Here is a 24,548-nt window from a genome sequence, read left to right as displayed (position 1 = left end):
TTTGTAGTTCGGCATACGCTGATATGTGAAGTCTTTTTTGTGTTCAGTGCATAAAAAAATAGGATCAGTTTTGGGAAAGAACTTCAAAATAAATATTATTGTTCAGTTTTCATGAATTGTTGTGACAGAAAGATGGTAATTAAAAAGATATATAGATTTATAAAATATATAAAGGATAATATGTGATTAGGTGTGATTGTTATGCACAAAACAGGAGACAAATGCAATAAACTGAACAGTGCGTACACAGCCTTGGGTTATCCCATTTATATCATGGGCATGTAACAGCACTGACAAGCTGTCATTCTTTTTTGCTGTGCAAAATTGATTGAATATATATAAATATTTGATATTTGTTGGTTGTTTTATATTTAGATGTAGAATCTGTGCATCTTAAATCATACAGAGAGAGAGAGAAGAGAGAGAGAGAGAGAGAGTGAGAGAGAGAGAGAGAGAGAGAGAGAGAGAGAGAGAGTTACTTGTCTGTGCTCGGCTCCTCTACTAATAAAGCTGTTGATTTTACTTCATTGTGCAATGTTTTCTTATATTTTTTATTTTAACCTAATCTTCTGTAGTTCATCAAATTCTTCTTGTGCCTTGGCCCATTTAACAAAATTGCCATATTCACCATATACGTTACAGGACACTCCCATTTAGCTAAGTAAGGTAATATGGAAATGTTTCGAGTAGCTCCTTCAGTCTGTATGCAACTGAATACTGAATATTACTATGGTTACACATATGTTTATAAGGTAGCACATTAATACAGAACGGTGGTTAAACTGACTGGAACTGTCTATGCATTCAGCTGTTTGAACTCACACTTTGTAGCCAATCAGAATCGAGTATTCCTACCATGGTCCAAACATATGTATTACACAGCATTCTAATTAACATTAACAAGTGCAACAGAGAGTGCTAATGATCATTTCGATATGGCGAGAAGAGGAGCAGAAAGTGCATTAACAGTACACCACAGAGCAGGCATCTGAGCCATCACTTCCAAAAGGCTGACAGGGCTGTTCACTAATAGTTTCACACAGGATCAATTAGATAACGATGCTATCGCTGTCCCGTCCTGTAGCCTGCTGTTGAGCTAATTAGTAGGTCCTGCATGTTCTCATCTGTCATGTTGAGGATGTTCAGCAACAGAGGGCTAATTGTACACTTGGTGTGTAAAACGGGAGTCAAAGTGAACCCTGTCAATTGCAGCTCTATAGAAGTCTGGCTGTCAGTTAAGTGCATGTTACGCTTTTGCCACTTTCTGCTGAAGGTAGTTGCTGATTATGGTACATATTTTTAGTGAATGTGTCTAATTCTAGCATTTAAGCAAAACATTTAAGACATCAAAAAAGCATGATTTCTTTACCTTCAGGCAAAACCCATTTGCTGTCACTGCATGTGGTACATGTGGTTCATTATCTTCAGATTTTAAACTGTAAAATATTCCTTCAGATCACAAGCCTAAAATGTAAATTTAATGATATTAAGGAAACAGCAGTACCAAATAAGAAAAATATTAATGATTATAAGGAAGTAGCACCAAAACCCAGATATTACTGCTGTACAGAAAATAGAAAAATATGTTGACCACTACCTTTTTGTCCTTTGTCCTAGTGTATCAGATGACATGTTCTATAGCTGTCAATTTATTTTAGCAAACACCAGTATTAGCCTAGGCAAATCTAGCAAACACCTGTGGCATGATCGTCACATGTGGGTAGAGTTCTTGATAAAGCGTGTGTATTAACCTGACAAGCTAAAGTGCAGTGTCCTCTATCAGCCCTAACCATGTGCGTTGCTGCTTGTTCTCAGATGAAATCTGCAGGAGTTGTTGATGGAGGACTCTTCACAGAGAGCTACTGTAACATCTGCAATGCTCAGCTCATTTCTGAGTCACAGCGTGTTGCTCACTATGAGGTGAGACTTCATATAACATACACATACGCACACTACACACACTCAGTGATGTTTTTCACACTTTGCTTTTTTCTTCTGTCAGCTGTTTAACACACTCCCTCAGACAATAATACACACGCACATGCTTGCGCACAGACGTACAGACAGACAGACACCCACACACACATAAACACACCTGCTATTACACTTTAGCTTTCCTTGCTTTTTTTATATTTTCTGTGAACATGTAACTAAGAGTCATCAAAAATCTTATTTCTTACTGATAACTGGGTTTTACATATTTTATGCAGTATAATAGTACCATTATTTGTCTGAAAGACAGGAGGTGGGAGGTCAATATGTTGAGATTTTCTTTGAGTGATGAGGATGAACAGGATTGTAAATGAGTTTATTAGAGGAGCCACGCATGTACAGTAGGGCATTTTGGAGAAAAGGTGAGGGAGGCCCGATTGTGATGGTTCGAACATGTGCAGAGGAGGGACATGGTGTATATCGGTAGGAGAATGCTGAGGATGGAGCTGCCAGACAGGAGGTAAAAAAGAAAGGCAAAGGAGGAGGTTTATGGATGTGGTAAGGGATGACATGCAGGTAGTTGGTGTAAAAGAGGCAGATGTAGAGGACAGGGGGGTATGGAGACGAATGATCCACTGTGGTGACCCCTAATGGGAGAAGCCAAAAGAAGAAGAGGAAGATAATAGCACCAAAATTGCTATGCTCATAGGGCAATTAAAGTAAAGATGACACTGATCCGATATTTACTATCCTAAGCGGAATAAATAAATGCAGAACGTGGTAAAATCTCATCCAAATTTGCAATAATTCAAACATTTATGCATGAAAGTGTGCAGTTTAACATAAATATCATAAATTGAGAAAGTACAGTAATCCCCCGTTAATCAGCCCGCGATAAACGGACGACCAACCCAAAAATTATATTGTATGTATACAGTACTGTACTGTATTAACATTTTACTTCATTTTATAATTAATAATTATATTTTTATTAATACATTTCATTATTTCAACATAAAACTCCATAAAAACAATTCCCTATAAGTTTTTTATCGTGCTATCTGTGAGAGACCGGGAAAATCAGCAAAACGAATTAGTTATGTGGCAAATGCAATTCCGCAATAAACCAGGGGCGTGAGACTCGAACCGCGTTAGAGCAGGAGACCACAGTATCTTATATTATTGAAATGTTACGTTACATAACATAATGCATTATGACATTTATTGTAATACAGTGCAGGTAATGTAACATAATGAGTTGCAATAACAGCAGAAGTAGCTAGCTATTTAGTAATATTATATTTCAATACAGTCTACTGTCTACTCAGTGTATTATTTATTTGTTTATTTATTTCAATAAAAAAACAAGGTGTTTCGTGCAAATCGTGTTGATTGCTTTGTAATTTTGGATCATAATTAAAGTAAAAATCATTAACTTTTTGAGCAAAGTAGATGTGAAAAAATCTGATTAGAAAACAAATCACTCATTGCCCTCTTTTCAGGAACACCTGTGCATGTGCACCTGTAAAGCTCTTTCAATAAACATCAAGTTGTAATGTTTTGTGTACATATATGTCTAATTGTTCGAAAGTTGCAACTTCTGATTAGATAAGTGTGTAGGATGTACTAATAAAGGGGATGTTGACTGTATATTGGATTGATTACTGGCCAACATTTAAGGTTATAGAACTTTTGTCAGGATTTGAAGAGAAAGAACAATAGTATAGATAGCACTGTACATTTTGTATAATGTAATATCAAATCTGATTATTTCCCCTGTATGTACACTGCAAGTAAACTTTTCACTGGGTTGTATGCTTTTCCCACTTGATTGCAAAAAAAAAATCACTTCATAGTATACTAGTCTTTCACCTGGTGGTCTTAATCATAATCTGAGTATTGATGGTGCCTTTCCAGATGCAGTGCAAGATTCCAGATTTCTGGAGCAAGCTGCCCGTTTCATATGCATTAATGTACAATGCAGGCTTTTGAAAATGAGTTAGTGAGATAACAGTTTGATTCAATTCTTTGATTCGTCTGGCCACAGAACAGTTTGCTTCAGTCCATTTTAAATAAGCTTTGGCCCATAAAAGATTCTGGTGTTTTTGGACCATGTTCACATCTGGCTTCTTCTTTACATGATAGAGTTTTAACCTGCATTTGTGCATGGCAGAGCAAACTGTTCATAGATTTCCATTACAAAATCATTCCTGTATTTATGCCATGCTGCTTGAGGGCCTACATATCATGGGTATCCAGTTTTGACCAATTAATTGTACAGTAGACAATTAAAAAAAGATGTATTTAGATTCTTGGATTTTTGTAATGTATTTGCACTGCATTATATACTGTAAATTATATGATATTTAAAGCTTTTGCAATCTGATTTTGAGGAACATAATTCTGAAATTCTTGCACAATTTGGAGACAGAATTTTCACAGAATAGTGAACCTGCCTAGAGACTCTGCCTCTCTGAGGTAATTTTTTTATACCCAGTCATGTTGCTGATATTTGGTAATGGACCAAATTAGTTGCAAATTATAATTACAGCTGTTTGTTACCCCATCCCAACTTTTTTGAGATGTGTTGCAGCCATCACATTTTAAATTCCCTTATTTCTTCCCTATAATTTCACCTTTCTTCAGTTTAAACATTTGCTATGTTTTCTTCATTCTATTAGGAATAATATATGGGTTTATAAGATTTGCAAATGTGCATTCCGTTTTTATTTACATTTGTAATTTTTTCCAACTTTTTTGGAACTGGGGATGTAATATTTTGCACCGGCAGTCTGTAGCTAAAGAATAGCCAAAACGTTAAGCTCCTGCATTTTTCACAGCCTGCTTTTTAAGCTGTAATTTAGTCCACCTCTCTCAAGACTCTCAACCTCAGAGAAAGTAATTTAAGGACTGATCATTAAAGAATCATTCCCATGCATTATTTACAGTCCGCACTTAGTGCCGTTCTGGACTACAAAGTATGCAATCAATAGATTAGCAGGTTTCTCTAATGAGGACAGACCCTAAGTGTAAGAACCCGTGTAGCAGACGGAGTGTCTCTGAGTGGCAGTTTAGTTCTGCGAGATTTATTTACAAGGTAGCTCCAGTAACAGATGCACTATATTTAGTGATGCAGATTCTGACTCTTATTTCATTGGCCTGTCATCTCTCTATCCATTATCAGATTGCATATTGTTCAAATGGTTGAATTTATTACCATATTAATATGGTTGAATTTATTGCCGATTGCATGGGGACCAGTTTACATTCACTGACTTTTAAAACCAGTTAGCAAAGTTGTTTAGCATCAGATATCACTGAACTACTCACTCTAGATCAGCAAATACGGTGTGCACAAACTGATCCGTTCATAATCTCTGCGTCCTTTGAGAGTCCGTGGTCTTTGAGAAGCGATGTCTGCCAAATTCTACCCCAGCACCTGCTACTTAAGATGAAGTCTGCATTGTTCACTGCTCTTGCAAGCTCACGTACACTGGAAATTTAAGGAAAGTTAGCAAGGGAAGGAATCTAGCTTGATGTAATTAGTCTCAGTGGAAGAATAAGAGGGCAATGCTTCAATGTCTTTCCATTTGTTTGGTTGTGCTTTAAAGTCTTGTAATGTATGCAGGTCTGTTAATGGATATAGAGGCAGGTCAAATTAATTAAAAGTAAATCAATTAATACTGACAATTAAAAAAACATAAGATAGATGGTTAGAGAGAGATGAAGAGAAGAGATGAAAAGAAGAGAGAGAGAGTTTGTATGAATAGCAGAGTGGATTTAAGAGAGTACGATATCGGTCCCCTGAAAGATGTCATTGCAATCTGAACCAATTTACAAACAGGCTTTCATCCTCTGAACAAATCATACTGGTGAAACATCCTTTTCCTCATAAGCATAGAGTCACAGCGCTACGTCTTCCATCAACCGAGGCATTTGTGTACAGCATATAAATATGCGCAGACAGTCTGGCCCATCCTCCGTTTATAGACCAGTATTTCTTTTGTCATAATTTATTAGTCTCAGTTCATGCATTTGCACTGGCTCACTTCATCACTTATCAAACAATTGTACAGTCTTTGTATTAAAGTGGCACACATTGAGAAGTATCAGTGGGAGACAAACATTTAGCTTTTTTCCCTCTGAAATTATGGCATTTTTATGAATATCAAATTTCTTGTGTTAATGCTACAATAAACGATTGATGAATTGAAAAAACAAGCTCCAATATCAGTAAAAACAATTGAAGAAGGAAGTAGAGAAGTAGAAATAGAACATATAAACTGTCATGGCACACATTGTTGGCATCAGTGGTCTCTTTCATTCTTTCATACTGGGTCAATGTAATCCAGCCAGGCTCTCTCTCTCTCTCTCTCTCTCTCTCTCTCTCTCTCTCTCTCTCTCTCTCTCTCTCCCTCTCTCTCTCTTACTCTCCCTATACCTTTCCAGGCCAGCCTGCACACAACCTCCTCTCACACTCATCTTATCAAAGCCACTGCCTGTTCACAGACAGTGCCGGGGTGAGCAAAAAACACACACAGACTCTATACATCAACACATACATTCATTTTTAAAGGTTCACACTCTATAGATTTTATTGCGCCGACATGCATCCTCCATCTGTCTTAGGGTTTACTAAGAAAAATGGTCCACTTGCACCTCATTCAGTGTCTGTTTACAGATTTTGGACCCAGACATGAATATTATTAGGTTAGACAATCCTGGAACATTGTGTCTAAAAGATAAAACTGCACTCACTCACATGCACACACCCACACCCACACGAATAACTGTATATTTTTACTTATGTCTTCTCCCACCCACAAGTCTGAACTTTAAAACCAAATGCAATAGATAATCTCTTTTTTTTCAATCCAGATTATCTATGAATGAAACATTCACACCTAAGATTCTCAGCTAACACCAAGGTACCTTAAATAAGAAATGCAAAGCAGTCTACAGAACTGCAAGTCATACCTGATAAAAATAATTTTTTTTTATAACGCACCCATTTTTAACACACCCATTTATTTTTAGCTGTTTTTCTCAATTCCAGTGAGACAACTACCCAAGACATGAGTCTGTATTCCTGGCTGATGCAATGGGCTGAAGTTGCTCGAACTTTTGACAAAGCTTATTGAATACAAAGTTTATTTTTTTCACCAGAAAGATCAGGGCTACTCAACCTTCATCCTGAGCTGTTGTGACCTGTAGAACACTGTGCTTCTTCTCCTTGTTCAGACAGGAAAGTGAGCAGAAAACTACGTAGGGTTAAGGTTTATTAAGGTTAATTCATAGACCTTCAAAGGAGGTAAAATTGTTCCAATTGTTCCAATATGTTAATAAATAATTTTAGCAGCAATATCAGAATACGTTTGATGTTTTGCTTTATTTGTATATGATTTAGAGTGACAACAACATCATAAATATCAGAACTGAGGTTTGAACATTATTGCTTTCATAAAGAAAACCTGACCTGCAATGTCTGCTTTGTCACTTTAATTTAATTTTGCACCCACCCATTATATATTCTTGAACTTGGCTTATTTCACAAAATGTAATTATTTTACCTGCCTTAAACCCTGACTAGAACAAAGCATATACTGAAAATAAAGCTAATTTTATTACTTGATGAATAATTTACACATTGTAAGCAATATAAACAAAAAATGTATACTTATATGGTGGAAACTAATACATCAAGCAGTATTTATGTTCTGGGTGGTACTGGGATAGTACATATGGACTTCCAGCCATATGTGGTTCTTCCCCAAACTTTCATCACAAATTTGAAAGCACACAATTGTATACAGTAGGTTGTCTTTGGATGTGGTATCCAAACCTGTCCATGACAGTGCTGCTGTGCATAAAGCCAGTTCCATTAAGGGTGGAAGATCTTCTGAGTTCTGAACTTAAACCCATTGAACCACTTTGGGATTAAATGAATGCACCTGAGCCTCAGCCTACAGCAGTACCTGATTTTACTAACCCTTCTGTGGGTGAATGAGCACAAATCTCCAAACCACACTTCAAAATGTAGTGGAACATCTTACCTGAGGAATGGAGGTTATCATAACAGCAAATAGGGACAACATTTTGAATGTATGTGCAAAAAACACACATTCATAATCTTATGGTCAGGAGTCAACTAACTTTTGCCAATACAATGTAGTCAGCATGCATTTTTGTTACAACTGCATTTGTGGACGTTTAAATTACTGTAAAATGTTGGAGTGAGCATTACAGAGCTGAGAACATGTAGGTACTGCTGAGTCATGTCTGTAATAATATAGCAAATTAATGGTTATATTTAGAAAGACAGTGTAAGAAAACATTTTGGTGTCGGGTCCAGTTGCACACTTCTCTGTAAACACAACAGCAGCACAACTGGCAAATGCTTTTAGAAAATAGTGTATTTATGTTGTCTTTCATTCATCTATTTTTGTAGTCCAAAACAAAAACAGACATGACGGAATTATTGTGTAGGACATGTAATGATTGAGTGTGTCATTCCTTAACGTTGAGTGCATCTTTTATCAACCTGTATATTGCTGAAATAGTCAGCAGTCAAGAGCTTTTGTCACAACAGCATTTTTCAGCACACATCTTTTAGCAAAATACTGTAGCTGTTCTGTTCTCTGTTGATTCTCAGAGGCAGGGTTTTTTATTCTTATATAAACAAATCCACACGTACTGTATCTGTTTTTAAATAGCAAGTATATTAATTATTTAATAATATAAAGCTCCAGCAGTATATCAGCTTTAAATAAACGAGACCTGATATACTTAGCTAAGAGGATCCTTTTTCCTTTACTTCCCTTAATCATGCTGGCTGTAGGGATTTAAATCTCCCCTGTGCATTTGCTCAAGATTATTATGTTCACAAATAAGGGCAGATTTCAGCTGTGTGTGTGATATGGCAATTCTGAGACAGGCACATTTTTCAATTATATTAGCAGCGGTCAGAAAATGCATCTGCTCACAATGAAGTCGGGAAATTGCATCTCTCTGCAGAAAAGGCCACAAGAGCCAGACATAAAACATACAGCTCATCTTGTGGACAGAGTAAAATTCCCAGGCTCTTAAATTAAAATGTACTTAGATATAAATTAATGACTCTGTCACACAGCAACGTGATATGGTTTAATACGGTTTTAAACACATACACACACAACACCCACATCACACCACCTCACACCCACACACACACACACACACACACCTACACACACCTACACACACACACACACACACACACACACACACACACACACACACACACACACACACAGTTAATATGTCATTATTTCCATCCACTAAAGATATATAGCAATTTCTTTAGCACATCACAATAATATTATATACAGTATATACCTACAGTAATATTAGTGGCTGGCTGGCTGCTGGCCTAAACACTGTCGGAATCACTGACTTACATTTTAATGTATTTTCTTTTCATGAATATGTATTACATTATACCCAATCTAATTATTCTTCTTATCTATTCTCTTCATTTCATAACATTTCTCTCTGTTGCGCTGCTTTAAGCAGTGTATGTTTATTTTTGATTTAAAACTATCCCATCATATTTCATCACATCACGTGTTGCCGGTATCTGTGGTGAGGCCTTCTAAATCTGCAGTGCAGGTACCTGTAGCATACAATTTATGTTACTTGAAGGCTAGCAGGCGTACAATAACGTCAGCATTTTCGCGTCCTTCGATTGGATGGTCAGAGTCTGCACTAGTCAGAGCTCGCAAACTGCATCTGTAGCAAACTGCACAAGCTTAAATATATTCATGTAGATTTAATAGCTCTTTTCATTCCACAATGGCTGACCAAATTTTTTGGTCACAGATACACTTTTGAGGCCATTTCTAAAAACTTTTCAAGAAAAGCTGGACATTGTGTGAAAAAGGTCAGCCAAAACAGTTTTTGCTTTTTTTACCGGTAGAATTTGCACCTTTATTTCAAATTCCCAGGAAAAACGTAATGCATGGAAAAATGCACAAAAATGCACCAAATACCACTATATAAGGTTAATATAATAATAATAATATAATAGACATGTTGTATGTGATGCAGCTGTTACTAGTAGAAGCATGGAGATGTTTAGGAGAGATGGCAGTGGAGTTTTTAACAAGATTGTTAAACAAGATTTTAGAAGGTGAGATGATGCCTGAGGAATGAGAAGGAGTGTGCTGCTACCGGGTTTCAAGAATAAGGGAGATGTGCAGACCTGCAGTAACTACAGGGGAATAAAGTTGATCAGTCACACCATGAAGTTATGGGAAAGAGTAGTGTAAGCCAGGCTGAGAGAAGAGGTGACCATCTTTGAGCAACAGTATGATTTAATGCTGAGGTAGACCACCACAGATGCATTATTTGCTTTGAGAATGTTGATGGAGAAGTATAGAGAAGGTCAGAAGGAGTTGCATTGTGTGTTTGTGGATTTAGAGAAAGCGTACAACAGGGTATTGTATGAGGAAGTCAGGTGTGTCAGAGAAGTATGTGAGGGTGTGAGAAGTATGTATGAGGACAGTGTTACAGCAGTGAAGTGTGCAGTAGGAAAGAGGAGGTGGAGGATGGACTGCATCAAGGATCGGCTTTGAGCTCTTTCGTGTTTGCATTGACAGACGAGGTCAGACAGGAGTCTCAGTGGACTATGATGGTTGTGGATTATATTGTGATTTGTGGTGAGAGTAGGATACAGGCTGAGAAGAGCCTGGAGATTTGAAGATACGTCCTTCAAGAGAAGGGGAATGAAAGTCAGTAGGAGTAAAACAGAGTACATGTGTGTGAATGAGAGGGAGAACAGTGGAGTGGTGCGGTTGCAGGAAGAAAAGGTGGAGAAGGTGGAGGAGTTCAGGTACCTGGGGTCAACAGTGCAAAGTAATGGAGAGTGTGTTAGAAGAGAAGAAAAGAGTACAGGCAGGGTGTAGTGGGTGGAGAAAAGTGGCAGGAGTGATTTGTGATAGAAGAGTATCTGCAGGAGTGAAAGGGAAAGTTTATAGGACTGTGGTGAGACCTGCGTTGTTGTATGGTTTAGAGACAATGGCATTGAGTAAAATACAGGAGGTTGAAGCTGGAGATAGCAGAGCTGAAGATGTTGAGGTTTTCATTGGGAGTGACGAGGATGGACAAGATAAGAAACGAGTTTATTAGAGAGACAGCACATGTAGTCCGTTTTGGAGACAAGGTGAGGGAAGCGAGATTGAGATGGTTTGGACATGTGCAGAGGAGAGACATGGGGTATATCGGTAGGAGAATGCTGGGGATGGAGCTGCCAGGAATGAGGAAAAGAGGAAGATTAAGGAGGAGGTTTATGGATGTGGTGAGGGAAGACATGCAGGTAGTTGGTTTAAAAGAGGCAGATGAAGAGGACAGAGTAGTATCGAGACAGATGGTCCGCTGTGGCGACCCCTAATGGGAGCAGCTGAAAGAAGAAGAAGAAGAAGAAGGAGAGGAAGAAGAAGATGTATGTGATGCAGCTGTGGCTGCAGTGAATGGTGTTAGTTGGGTTTCTTGCTTTATTAATGCCTTCATTCTTGCAGCATGAGATACCTATCTCTGATGCAGCTCTCTGTTGTACTGCATTTCTGTAAAGTATTGATGGTTATATAGGTCAGGGTATATAATGGTATTAAGAGGTGGATTGATTCAGGTAGGAGACTACTTAAGGTCTAGGCTTAGAATGCACGGCTGGCCACTGCCTGATATAAAAATAGTCTTTCAATAAAATAGTGTGGATTAAAGTTGAGAATCAAAATAATGCCTTTTGTAGTGTTTTCCAATATAAAGCTTTGAAGTCTGCAATCCTGATCTTCTCTGGCCCACCCGATGATTTGAAACTTGAGAAACTTGTAATTATGCTAAAAGTGAAGCACGCACATGCATATTTCAAACTGCAGGCGTGAGCCAACTCTTTTGGCATGCTCAGATGTTTGGATCCCTATGAAATAATAAAAGTGTTTGGGTGGCGGAGAGTAACCTTAGTGCAAGTGTTAACACCCTCAGACTAGCCATCTGGCCAGCAGTGCAAAATCCTCATTGTTTTTAGAGTATCGCTGCTTCTCAGCTCTGCGAGTGCGTCTCCAGTGAAAGCAGAGATATTGGGCTAAATAGCAAGTCCTAGTTTGTCACTGTGAACTTCATTTTAGTCATCAAACTTAGAGATATGTTTTTAAAGGGATAAAATAGATTGTTCTTCCTGGAATGCTGTGTTTTGTTTGCTTTTTTCATTAAGGCTGATGTTTATTCTATTCTGCATATACTGTATCATACAATATTCATACTTGTACATAACTATATTATGTAATTTGAGCATGTTATCTCCCGACATCTATGCTCACAATCTTTGCACAGTTTATGGTATATTACTATATATACATATATTATTACCTACTGCACCTTTGGTAAATTATTCACCCTTATCCCTGTACATATGGACCCCATACCCGTATTTAGCACACTGCTATTCATTTATTGTAAGTAAGCCACTTATGCACTTCTGGTTAGATGCTAACTCTATTTCATTGGCTCTATACATGTATCTTGCATAATGACAATAAAGTTGGATCTAATCTAATTTAATCCAATCCAATGTTGAGCTGGTCAGACTACAGTAGAAATCAAAATGAAAGATAGTAAATAAGATCAAAAGCAAAAACGTAACAAAAGTGAAGATTTTTATGTGTAATGTCTTACATTTATATTTACATTTACATTTGCGGCATTTAGCAGACGCCCTTATCCAGAGCGACGTACAAAAGTGTGTCCAGATTACAAACTTAATATAAATATAACGCTTGAATTCTACAAGGCAAACTTGGAAAGTGCTAATTTAAGTCTTAACAGTGTAATTGGTTGATCACTCAGCAAAACTGATCGCTCAATGTGGTTATAACACACTGTGAGCAGATTGCATATTCCCATTAGTATTCTGTGGGAGATTTGACAAATCCCACAGTTTCATAAAGCAAAATTAGTAACACAATTATTTTATCTCTCTTACATTTATCACAATGTAGTGATAATTGTCATTGATGCTCACGTTACAAAAAAATAAAAAGTTTTTAAAGCATCATCCACTGATAGGAAGTATAATAAATTATAACAAATAATTACATGAAATATAAAATAAATAAGTTACTAAATTAATAATTTTTATAAATATAAAATTTTAAATAAGTTAATGACAATGCAAACAATCAAGATTTGGTTGAAGCAACTCACTTATTAACTTACCTACATCAGTGACATATCATCCATCATTTCTAAAGAAGAATCTTTTTACATTAAAGCTGTACAGTGAAGACGTATAATGAAAAGTGACTGATTGTTCAGTGAAGTGCTTACAAATCGTTAGTCAAGGTCAACTTATTCTTGGTGACCAGAGACTCATGCTGTTGCTATGACAGCAAAGATAAGAACCTAAATAGAAGAATTAGTTAACGAATCATTAAACTGAATTCTACGCTTAAGAAAATGTCATAATGTGTTGCTTTTAGTATCTTTAGATTCTGCTAAAATATGATCAGATTGCACGTGTTATAAGTCTTGAGACAAGCGATATCCACATTTCATTGTTCATTGTTATAAGTTGCTAACACATCATGAAAGACTTATGAGCTTCATTAAAATCTCATAACTCCTGCATTGAATATTCAGTAGTTTGCTAAATAATCTTCTATATTCATGTACACAATGACTAGTTGTGCTTATTTTTTTTTTATATATCATCTTACAGAGCAAGAAGCATGCAAACAAAGTACGTCTGTTCTACATGCTCCACCCAGAAGATGGTGGTCCTCCTTCAAAAAGACTGAGACCAGACAACCCGGTATGTTCCAGCACACAGGATGTGAGAGAATAAGATTGTGTTCTCCTCTCACACACCTACAGTAGCCAGTGTTCATTAACCTTTTCTGTAGAGAGCCACATGAGCTATTGGATGCCGTTATTGAACTGGATCTGATAATGCAGTTCCTTCTGCTCCTGTTCTCAACATGTTATCTTAGAATGTCTAGTGTTGTTTATGTGTTAGTGTGATTTTTAGGTAACCCAAGTTCTTTGTCAGCATCTCAATCAATTTAAATTTTTGAAGAAGCACAGAAACAGTTGATGCCATTACAAAAAAGCTATATAAAGATTTGATAACGATTTTGATAACGATCCCAGAGTTCAAACCTATACTGTGAATGACGGTTTGAATCTGAGTTTTGAATATAACCGCATATACATTGGCCACCTTTTAAGAACTTGTAGAAGGCTGTAGACTTACAATTCTCATCTTTATTATAAACAAGATGTTTAAGATTTATTTTGGAATTTTAATTAGGGGTATTCTGATTTCACGGACAAGCTGGTCTGTTTTCTTGCCAGTTAACAGTTTCCCTAGAGTACCCAAAATGCCATTTGACTGCCTGCTGATAGTGGCATCATGTCAAATTGACCTTGTTTGCCTTAGGTGACAGGTGCAGCAAAGTTTTTATTTATTTTGTATTTATTTAGAATACTCTATTGATCCAACAAGGAAATTTATATTTTTTGCATATCCCATGTAGGAAGGTGGGGTCAGAGTGTAGAGTCAGCCATGTTACAGTGCTCCTGCAGCACAAAGGGTCAAGGGCCTTGCTCACGGGTCCAAGAGTTGCAGTTTGGCAAAACCAGGGCTTTAATTCCCAACCCTCTGATCTGTAACCCAGAGCCTTATTCACTTAGCTACCACCTCTCTAAATGCTTTATTATATCCATGATTAGATTCTAGATCAGATTCCAAGGCATCTACTTTTGTTCTAACACCTCCATCATCACCATCATTTTTGTCATCTTATACGTTGCAACTTAGCTGCAACTTTGAGTTCAATAGCTGCAACTTTGAGTTCAATGTCTTCACTACTACACCTTATTTCTCATTAAAACTGAACGTCACTAGAAATGGTGAGTGAGAAAGGAAGCTCCTGCACTTTTGTTTTACAACACAAACAGCACAACATAATCATTGTCCCTAAAGTCTGAGCTCAATACATTTTTTAAATGTTTAGTGTTGCACAATTCACCATGCTACTTCATCTTCTAAACCCCACTAAGGTTTACTGAAATTTACAGTAAAAGTTTGACAATGCTCCAATGACAATGTATATCACACTGTATAAGCAGCAATGAAGCAATGGTGACACTTTTCTGAACACGTGGCTCATGTTTTACTGGTGAACTGATGCTTTCAACTAGCTATCGATTATTTTAGTTATTAACTTACCTATATCAGTTACTTATATCATCCATCATTTCTAAAGAAACACATTACAGCTGTACACTGAAGAAGTATAATGAAAGGTCATTCAACTGAATTCGAATGTCATTTAAAAACTTTTTTTTCATGAGATGGAAACGGGCTTCCATAGGATTCAGGCCAAAGAAAATGACAAAGTTTCCAAAGTTTGGGATCATTTTAAACTAAAACATAAACATCCCGTAAACATCCAACATTTCTGGCCTGCAGTTGGAACGAGGCCTTCTCTTTTTTGTCTGACTTGTTCCGTTTCCTCCAGAGCTTAGAGCCTCGTTAGTTAAAGTTTTCTCCAGGGATTAGAGGTTGGATACCATATGTATATTAGTTGAATGGACTTAACAAAGCATCAATTTTTTTTTATTATTTTCTAATTACTTGATAAAGTGTTTCAGTCCTACTTTCAACAGTAGTTAGCTTGTCAACCTGCAGATAAATGTCAGGGAAAACCTGTAGATGGCTGTTTTTGAAATTGTACCTGCCAGAAACTGTCGTGGCAAAGAAGGAGTTTTGTTTTGGCAAAAGTACGATGTTGCTAAAATAAATTGCATGGTAGGAGTGACATTCTAAATTAAAGCTAATTTGTGCCTCATCTTTGCTTCTCAAAGCAAATGCTAATATCCTCCACAGCTCCCTTCAGAAGGAGAACGAGATGGACAGTGCAGCAGTCATCAGCCTACCAGGATCAAAGTGTTCTCTGAATTAAATAGAGATTAATACCTGCTGTTTGCAATGTGAGAAAAGTAATTGGAATAGATAAAAGCACCTGTATAGAAAAAATATGTCTGTCTGGAAAAAGTAATTTTACTTTCACAGGGCTGCTTCTCATCCTTCTCCAGGCTACATCAAGATCCTGAGAAATAATGTATGCCTGTTTTTTTTTTTTTTATACATTATCAAATGTGTGAAAACACATTGACTACAGTACTCCTCACAATGCAGTCTGTAAGTAATTGTACCTATAGTATAATAATATGCACCTAATTAATAAATATGATATATGATTTTCTAATACACAGTACGTACTTAAAAATAGTTACATTAATAGACCAAGATGTTTATACGTTGTACTTCTAATCAGAATGTCATGAGTTCATATCCTGGCACCACCAAGCTGCCACTTCTGGACCCTAGAAAAAGACCGCTTTGCATAAATGTGTCTGCCAAAATGCTGAAATATAACTAGATATAAGGTAGAGCTTTTTTATTATTTCCTTACACCACAATAAATATAGAATAGGTCTATAGAATGAGTCATGCTTTGAACAAAATAAACTTAAAAAAAAGTTTAATTACATTGTGCTTTTTTCTATATAGATCAAAAATCTATAGAACAAAATCTATTATTTTTTCATCATGTTAGTAAAATAATTATCAAAACTAAAACAAAAGAGAAAACAAAGTCTCTGGCCAGAGAAAATGATTACCATGTAATGAGGTTCATAGCAGCCCCTGAGGCTTCATTAGTGGTGACAGTAGTGGCAGCTTACAGGCATATATTAATACACTTGCTCTAATATGTTATTGTTCCTATAGTAACAGCACATCCACAGGTGTATATAGTCAATGTAATCTAAGGCTAATAATAAACCATTTGCAGGGGCTATTAATTAAAAAAGTGCATAAGCATAAATGAAAGGAAGATCTTTGATGTGTTGATTGTTGCTGTGAAACTGTTTATAAGGAGACATTTGAACCACAGAGATAGACTTTCTGGCTTCTATGACAAAAACATGACAAGCTGCACATTGTTTGGTTGTTTTATTGGTTTTTGTTTTTTTACGTTATCATTAAGTTCAAAACAGAAAAAAGAGGCCTGAATTATTTCTGAATGTACCCAATGTAATCATTGGCAAATTGTTGAGGTATAAAGTGAAGAAAAGTCCCATGTTCTGACCAATAATATTACATTGCATGCTATTAAATAGTCAAAAATATTACTATTTAATAGTAAAATGTTCAAGTTTATTTATTAGCAATGTTTTTTATCATCATGCCTTGTATCATTTCTTCCATCAAAGGATCAAATGTCCTGGAATGCAAAGACAAAGCTGCCAAATACTGCCATGTGTTACTGTCTATACTTTCTGACTGCACAGGAAGTTCCTGGGTCTAATTAATGTCCTCAAGGCTGATGGTGAAAGGGTTCATTTACTGGCTTATAAAAAATTCAGCTGCTAGGTAGTCTGTAGAGGAATGTCCTCAGGTGCTATCAGCTTGAGCATGAGCCTGTGTGCTTATAAAGAGCTCATTAGATCACTTGTTATGAATAATTCTGTTGAGGACCATGCAGTACTCAGTCAGGCCTGCCTGATTTCCTATTAACCAACTTCCTGTCCTGGAGGATACATAGAGAGCATCACCACTGCTACAGCTAATCAAACCCTACAGCAGAAAGAACAGAACTTAACACTTACAATAACAGCCAGTAGCATGGTACACAGGGACATGCTTTATATATGAACCTTGATTGCAGAGGGGCACTGTGTGTGGCTTTTCTTTAATATTGTGTGATCACAAGTTTGAGGTCATGATAATGTTACAGCCTTCCCGAAGACAGGAGTCCAAGAGAGCATTACTGACCATGTTCTCTGGGTGAATTGGATCGCCTTGTTTCTCTCTCTGTCTGCTAATTAGCATGACATAAATATAATAGGGAAGTTCCTGCTGAACTCCAAGTAAAAAGTGGTGCTCTTTGTTGTTAGAGATATCATCTATGGGTCTATGCGTCTCAAAGGAAGCATGCATCAGTCCCCATTCTAACCAGCCTGGCTGTGCACTACTTGTTTTTTTTAATGCAAAAAATACTGCTTTAAAATTCTTAGTCCTGATCCTTAGTTGAAGATTTATTTAAAAATTCAGGAAAAGCCTTCAAAGCCAATTACTTTGTGCTGTAGCAGCACTGCTGTATATTCTTAACAACATTAATAAAAACATTAGCAGGTATGTTCTCCCACCAAGTTTATTCCTTGTTGATACTTCAATTTAGTGTAATAAAAAAACAAATCATTTAAAAGTATTGGAAAAACATGGTAAATTATTTTGTTTTTGCTATACATTAAAAAATGTTGGGGTTGGGATCAAAAGATTGTTTCTTCACTGATCTTTGCCAATCTGTCTTTTAATTCTTACTGATAATTAGCAGTTTCAACTCTTTACTCACACAATAGATAGTGATACCTTTACTCCTGTCCTGTGAATGCTTTTGATGATTCCAGACTGTTGCAGTGATAGTTTTCTTCATGGCTCTTACAATGTTTGTCATTAATTGCTATTGTTTTCCTGCTCTGTTCAGTGTTTGGTTCACACTAATGTTTTTTTGTTGTTGTTTTCCAGAAATTTGAAATAGTTGAATCAGACTTTCTTTATTTTCTCAAATTCAAAATGTTTTGCTTTTCTCCCATAGACATCTCACTGATCTTCATTATGGAGCTTCTTTGTCTTTTTTAGGCAAAGCCCAGTGCTTAGACTAAGAGTAGACTCAGATTGTTGCCTCAGATGTTTTTGTGCATAGCAAAAATAATAGCCTTTTTTGTTCAATACATATAGAGGGGACTATGTATAGTATCTGGAAAAAATGTATACGTGAACTAAAATCTTTCTTTGTGCACTTGATTCTGGCCACAGTACATACCTGCATTTGTTGATCTGTTTCCTATAACATCACAAATCATCCTGTTTTATTTCTTACTTATGACACTGTTCATAGCCAAAGACATCTTTAATTTCTTTTGACTTCAGGGTCAGACTGTATCGAATCCGACACGTTTATACTGCATGTACTCTGAACTGACTTGCATCTTCAACATTTTACAGCTGCAAGCAGCCTCTGTTTTATAGAACCAATGCCCCTGTAACCAGTTTCAGTCAGCACTGCACTATAAATATAAATTTTTAATGGAATGGTTTGTATTTGTTTACCTTCATAAAGTTGCCAGGTTTTACTGGCTCCATGCAGCTAAAAGAGCTACTATGTTTAGGCACCAGTAAGTATTGAAAATGTCCTCAAACAAGTCACACAAAAGTCTCAGGAACAAACTCAAAGAAAATAAGTAGGACAGAAAGATTCTTGGAAAGTCAGATTTTTTTTGGTGTATGTAGCTTTTCTTGTTACTTTAACCCATTTGATTGATTTGTGTGCTAGTGCATATTATAAACCTGGGTGGGATTGTTTTTTCTGTTCTGATGACTTTCCATTTGTATTTTGTGCACATCCTCAGCCAGAGAGAATTAGTTTGCACCACAGTCTGCAGTTTTTTTTTTTTTTTTTTTTGCACTGTTTATTTTTAGCCATGTTTTCACACCCCTCCAAACACTGGAGCAGCAGAATTTAGGAAATGGAAGAGAGATAAACAGGCATTTAATTAAAAGCTCTTTGTTAAAAGCAGGGCATGGTCAGACACTGTCATAGCCTTCAAACCTTTTTTATTGTTCACAAAATAGGTCACATGTAAATGAGAACAGCCAGATGTATGTGTGATGGGGTTGAGTGAGAGTAAGAGAAATAAAGAAAGTGTGCAGTGAGAGAAACCATATAAAAACATCATGAAAAGCCCTCTAGTCTCAGTAACCAGTTGTCAGTTATTCAAATGTTTCCAGCATGTACAAATATTTTGCGATCAGCCAAGCGGGAATTCATCTTTGTGCAGAAAACATAATTTAAGAAATTCTATAAAGGTTTTAAGTGCTTACTTGCTTTCTTCACTCACTATGAGAAAAAAAAAGAATATATATATATATATATATATATATATATATATATATATATATATATATAAAAATATATATATATAGTGCCCTCCACAATTATTGGCACCCCTGTTTAAGATGTGGTCGTGGACTTCAAAAAATTCTCCTTTTTTTTTAAACAACATAGAACCCAAATGCAAAAAAAGAGAAAAATCCAACCTTTTATTTAAGTACATTACTTTGGTGGTAAAAAAATCACACATTTAGAAAAATAAAAAAACTTGAAATCATGTGTGCCACAATTATTGGCACCCCTGATGTTAATACTTTGTACAACCTCCTTTTGCCAACAAGACAGCACTTAATCTCCTCCTATAACATTTCACAAGATTGGAGAACACAGAGAGAGGGATTTTTGACCATTCTTCTTTGCACAATCTTTCTAGATCATCCAGTGTCCTGGGTCCTCTCTTATGCACTCTTCTCTTTAGCTCGCCCCACAGGTTTTCGATTGGGTTGAGGTCTGGGGACTGAGATGGCCATGGGAGGACCTTGAGTTTGTGACTGCTGAACCACTTTTGTGTAGATTTTGCCACATGTTTTGGATCATTATCCTGCTGAAAGACCCAATGACGACCCATCTTCAGCTTTCTGGCAGAGGCCATCAGGTTTTTATTTAAAATATCCTGGTACTTCAAAGCGTTCATAATGCCATGCACCCTAACAAGGTTCCCAGGGCCTTTGGAAGAGAAACAGGCCCACAGCATCACAGATCCTCCACCATACTTCACGGTGGGCATGAGGTGCTTTTCGGCATACTCATCTTTTGTTTTACGCCAGACCCACTTAGAGTGTTTGTTGCCAAAAAGCTCAATCTTAGTCTCATCTGACCAAAGCACACGATCCCAGTTGAAGTCCCAGTACCGCTTAGCAAACTCCAGGCGTTTACGTTTGTGAGTGTTAGTGAGAAAAGGCTTTTTCCTTGCATGCCTCCCAAACAGCTTGTTGGCATGTAGAGAGCGTCTGATGGTTGTTTTGGAGACTCTGTGACCCCAAGATGCCACTCTTTGATGCAATTCTGTGACGGTGAGCTTGGGAAATTTTTTTACTTCTCTTACCATCCTCCTCACTGTGCGTTGTGGCAAGATAAACTTGGGACCTCTTCCAGCCTTGTTTGTCACTGTTCCAGTTGTTTTAAACTTCTTAATGATTCCTCTGACTGTAGATACCGGCAAGTTAAGGCGAGTGGCTATTTTCTTGTAGCCATTGCCTGACTTATGAAGGTCGACACACATCTGCCTTACTTGAATGGTGTGTTCTCTTGTCTTTGCCATGTTGACAAATGGGTAAGAGAATTAGGCCTCTGTGTCACGTCATATTTATACCCCAGGAAACAGGAAATCATGAATTACTAATTAAAAGTCCCTAGATACCCTGACCAACCTTAGCAACTACAGAAAATATATATAAAAAAAACAATTAAATTTTTCAGAGGAATTGTTAGGTGCCAATAATTGTGGGACACATGATTTCAAGTTTTTTTTTTCTAAATGTATGATTTTTTACCACCAAAGTTATGTACTTAAATGAAAGGTTGGATTTTTCTTTTTTGCATTTGGGTTCTATGTTGTTTTAAAAAAAAGGAGAATTTTTAGAAGTCCACGACCACATCTTAAACAGGGGTGCCAATAATTGTGGAGGGCACTGTATATATATATATATATATATATATATAGATAGATATAGATATAGATATAGATATAGATATATATACTGTATATATATATATATATATATATATATATATATATATATATATATATATATATATATATATATATATATATATATATACTGTGGGTACTGTGTGTGTATATATATATATATATATATATATATATATATATATATATATATATATATATATATATATATATATATACAGTATATATATATATATATATATATATATATATATATATATATATATATATATATATATATATATATATATATATATATATATACACTGTGGGTACTGTGTGTGTATATATATATATATATTGTATATATACAGTATATATATCTATATATATCTATATATATCTATATATATATATATATATATATATATATATATATATATATATATATATATATATATATATATACTGTGTATATATATATATATTTAAAATGTATGTTTGTAGTGTTTAATCTGTATCTGTAATAGAGAGCTGACCAGAGCTAACAGATCTTGGCAATTGTGTAGACAGTAAAATCATGACCATAGTATTCTATCTGGGTTGAGAATCGATAGTATAATCAAATCAAATATACAGTATAATATTAAGACCTGAAAATGTTTGCAAATATGGAGCTGTAAAGGGAACTTTCAGACATGACATCACTTCGGTATGACAAACACAGAGTACTGAAACATGCCTAAATCATTTCCTCTTGATCACCAGCATCTTAATCCTTTAATTGCTTACTCTCAATCAACCCTATTTTTACCTCGTCGGTGTGTTTTAGTATTGATATATTTGCCCGTATCTGTTGTATTTTACTTCAAATTAAAGTAGAAAAATGCTTTTCTGATTTCCTGATTATGGTCATTAATTAGTTGACCCAGGACCTGCAGGCTGAGTAAAAACGAGCAATCAAGGTCTAATAAAATACATTTGGAATGATACAAAACTCTTCTCATATTGTTAAGAATCTTTTTCATGAGTGTATATAGTTTTCTTTCTTCTCTTGTAATGTGGAGGAAGAAACATACACCCCAATTTAAACAGGATCAAATGATCACAAAGTTGACACTAACACCATTCTGTCCATCTCACCCACACACACACACACAAAGCACACTGCAGTACTAACCACAGCATGAGTTGTAACAGAGCGGAACACAGACGGCCAGTTATTCTTGAGCTGATCACTGAGTCCAAACAGGCCAGACACTTGCTGTGTCTTTAGGGAGATGGTAGGCGTTAAAGGCTTTCAGTGTAGCACTTCTCCTGTCTGTGCATCTCCCCACAGAACAGCAAACAGGTCTCTACCCCACTATCCTGCTCACCAGAATCAGGTCATGTGCTCAGAGATACAAAATAAACTGAAGAAAAAACAAGGCCATTTATTTTTGAAAGAGAGTGAAAGTGGGGTGGTGCTTGCCAAGCTCATGTATCATTTCAGTATTTATTTTAAATGACATGATATTCCTAATGAATAACGAGTTTGTAATAAGATGCTCTTATGCTCTTAACTCTCATTAAAACAGAGAAGCACATTTACCAGTACAGAGGACAGTTTTAACATGGTGAATTGGCTGGCTAGCTATCTCTCCCTAGGCGTTGCGTCATCTCTCAAAGCCACCAGCGCTGCCCACCAAGCCCCCGAGAACCACCTCAGCGCTGGTGAGCAAGGCTTATGCCTCATCGGGTCAAGCCGCAGGCTGTCTGCACAGGCTATCAGGCCGAACTGCTGTGGGAGCTAAATGTGGGAGATGTCTCGGGTGGTCAGCAAGTCCATGACCTACGCTGTGCTATGGACCTAGCCTTAGGGATACCAAAGAGACCGCTAAGGCCATTGGCCGGTCCATGGCCACCCTCGCCTTGATTGGGAGAGCTCCTGGATGCCCCGATAGCGGACATGGGGGTTCGCTGCCTCTCAGGAGGCCCCTAGAGCTGCAGCTGGGTATTGCTCCAGCTCTAGGCTTACCAGAGGTCAGTTTTGAGAGACTGATTCCCTTAAAAGACTATCCAGCAGCCTGGCAGACATGTCTTGGTGGGTCCTGCGCACTGTAGACAGAAGCTATACAATTCAGTCGGGGTCTTGTCCGCCCTGGTTTAACAGGGTGTCTCCCACCGTGGTGGGGGCCGAGCAGGCTCTGGTCATGGACAAGGAAGTGGACATTCTCTTGAGGAAGGTGGCCATCGAGGTGGTCCCTCCATCAGACAGAGAGTCCGGGTTCTACAGCCGGTACTTCATAGTTACCAAAAAAGACAGAGGGTTGTGTCCTATACTGGATCTGGGTCAGCTGAACCCCTTGCTTTTGATACTTAGGTTCAAGATGCTGACCTTGAAGCAGGTTGTGTCCCAAATCAGGTCCGAGGACAGGTTTGTGACCATAGAGCTGAAGGATGCATACTTTTATGTATCCATCCTTCCAGCTTATAGGAAGTTCCTGAGGTTTGCTTTTGGGGTCAAAGCTTACCAATATCTGGTCCTTCCATTTGGTCTTGCCCTCTCACCCTGCACCTTTACAAAATGTGTGGATGACCCTGGCCCCATTCAGGCTTTGGGGTGTCCACATTCTAAATTATTTCGATGATAGGTTGATATTGGCTTAATCGGATCATCTGGCGGTCCGGCATCGAGATGTTGTTCTTTACCCACATGAAGGAACTGGGGTTGAGGCTTAACAGCAAAATGAGTGTGCTTTTTATCACAGAAAACCACTTGCTTAGGCATAGTATGGGATTCGACCCTTATGCGGGCACATTTGTCCTCTACTCGTGTCAAGTCCATCCTCGTGGCTGTCAGTGAGAAAAGGCCAGTCACTCACTGTGAAGCAGTGGGCAATTCACTCCATATGGTTAAGGTCACGCGGTGAGCCCTACATGCCTTAGATGTG

At 37.1% G+C, this 24,548-nt stretch overlaps 1 protein-coding gene across 3 annotated transcripts in view; it reads left to right on the top strand.

Annotated features, from left to right (window-relative positions):
• The window catches only part of zgc:171482 (zinc finger protein), a 72,636-nt gene that overhangs the window by 13,024 nt on the left and 35,064 nt on the right, over positions 1–24,548 (top strand). For all 3 annotated transcript variants that reach the window (XM_046877497.1, XM_046877482.1, XM_046877490.1), the window contains exons 2-3: positions 1,816–1,920; positions 13,682–13,774. In XM_046877497.1, coding sequence (XP_046733453.1) covers positions 1,816–1,920; positions 13,682–13,774 — 198 coding nt within the window. The remainder of the gene's footprint in view (positions 1–1,815; positions 1,921–13,681; positions 13,775–24,548) is intronic.

The sequence above is a fragment of the Silurus meridionalis genome, chromosome 2 (assembly GCF_014805685.1).
Source record: "Silurus meridionalis isolate SWU-2019-XX chromosome 2, ASM1480568v1, whole genome shotgun sequence".
In the NCBI taxonomy this organism is placed as follows: Eukaryota; Metazoa; Chordata; class Actinopteri; order Siluriformes; family Siluridae; genus Silurus; species Silurus meridionalis.
Note: the sequence above shows the minus strand (reverse complement) of the source record. Positions and strands in the feature narration are given on the sequence as shown.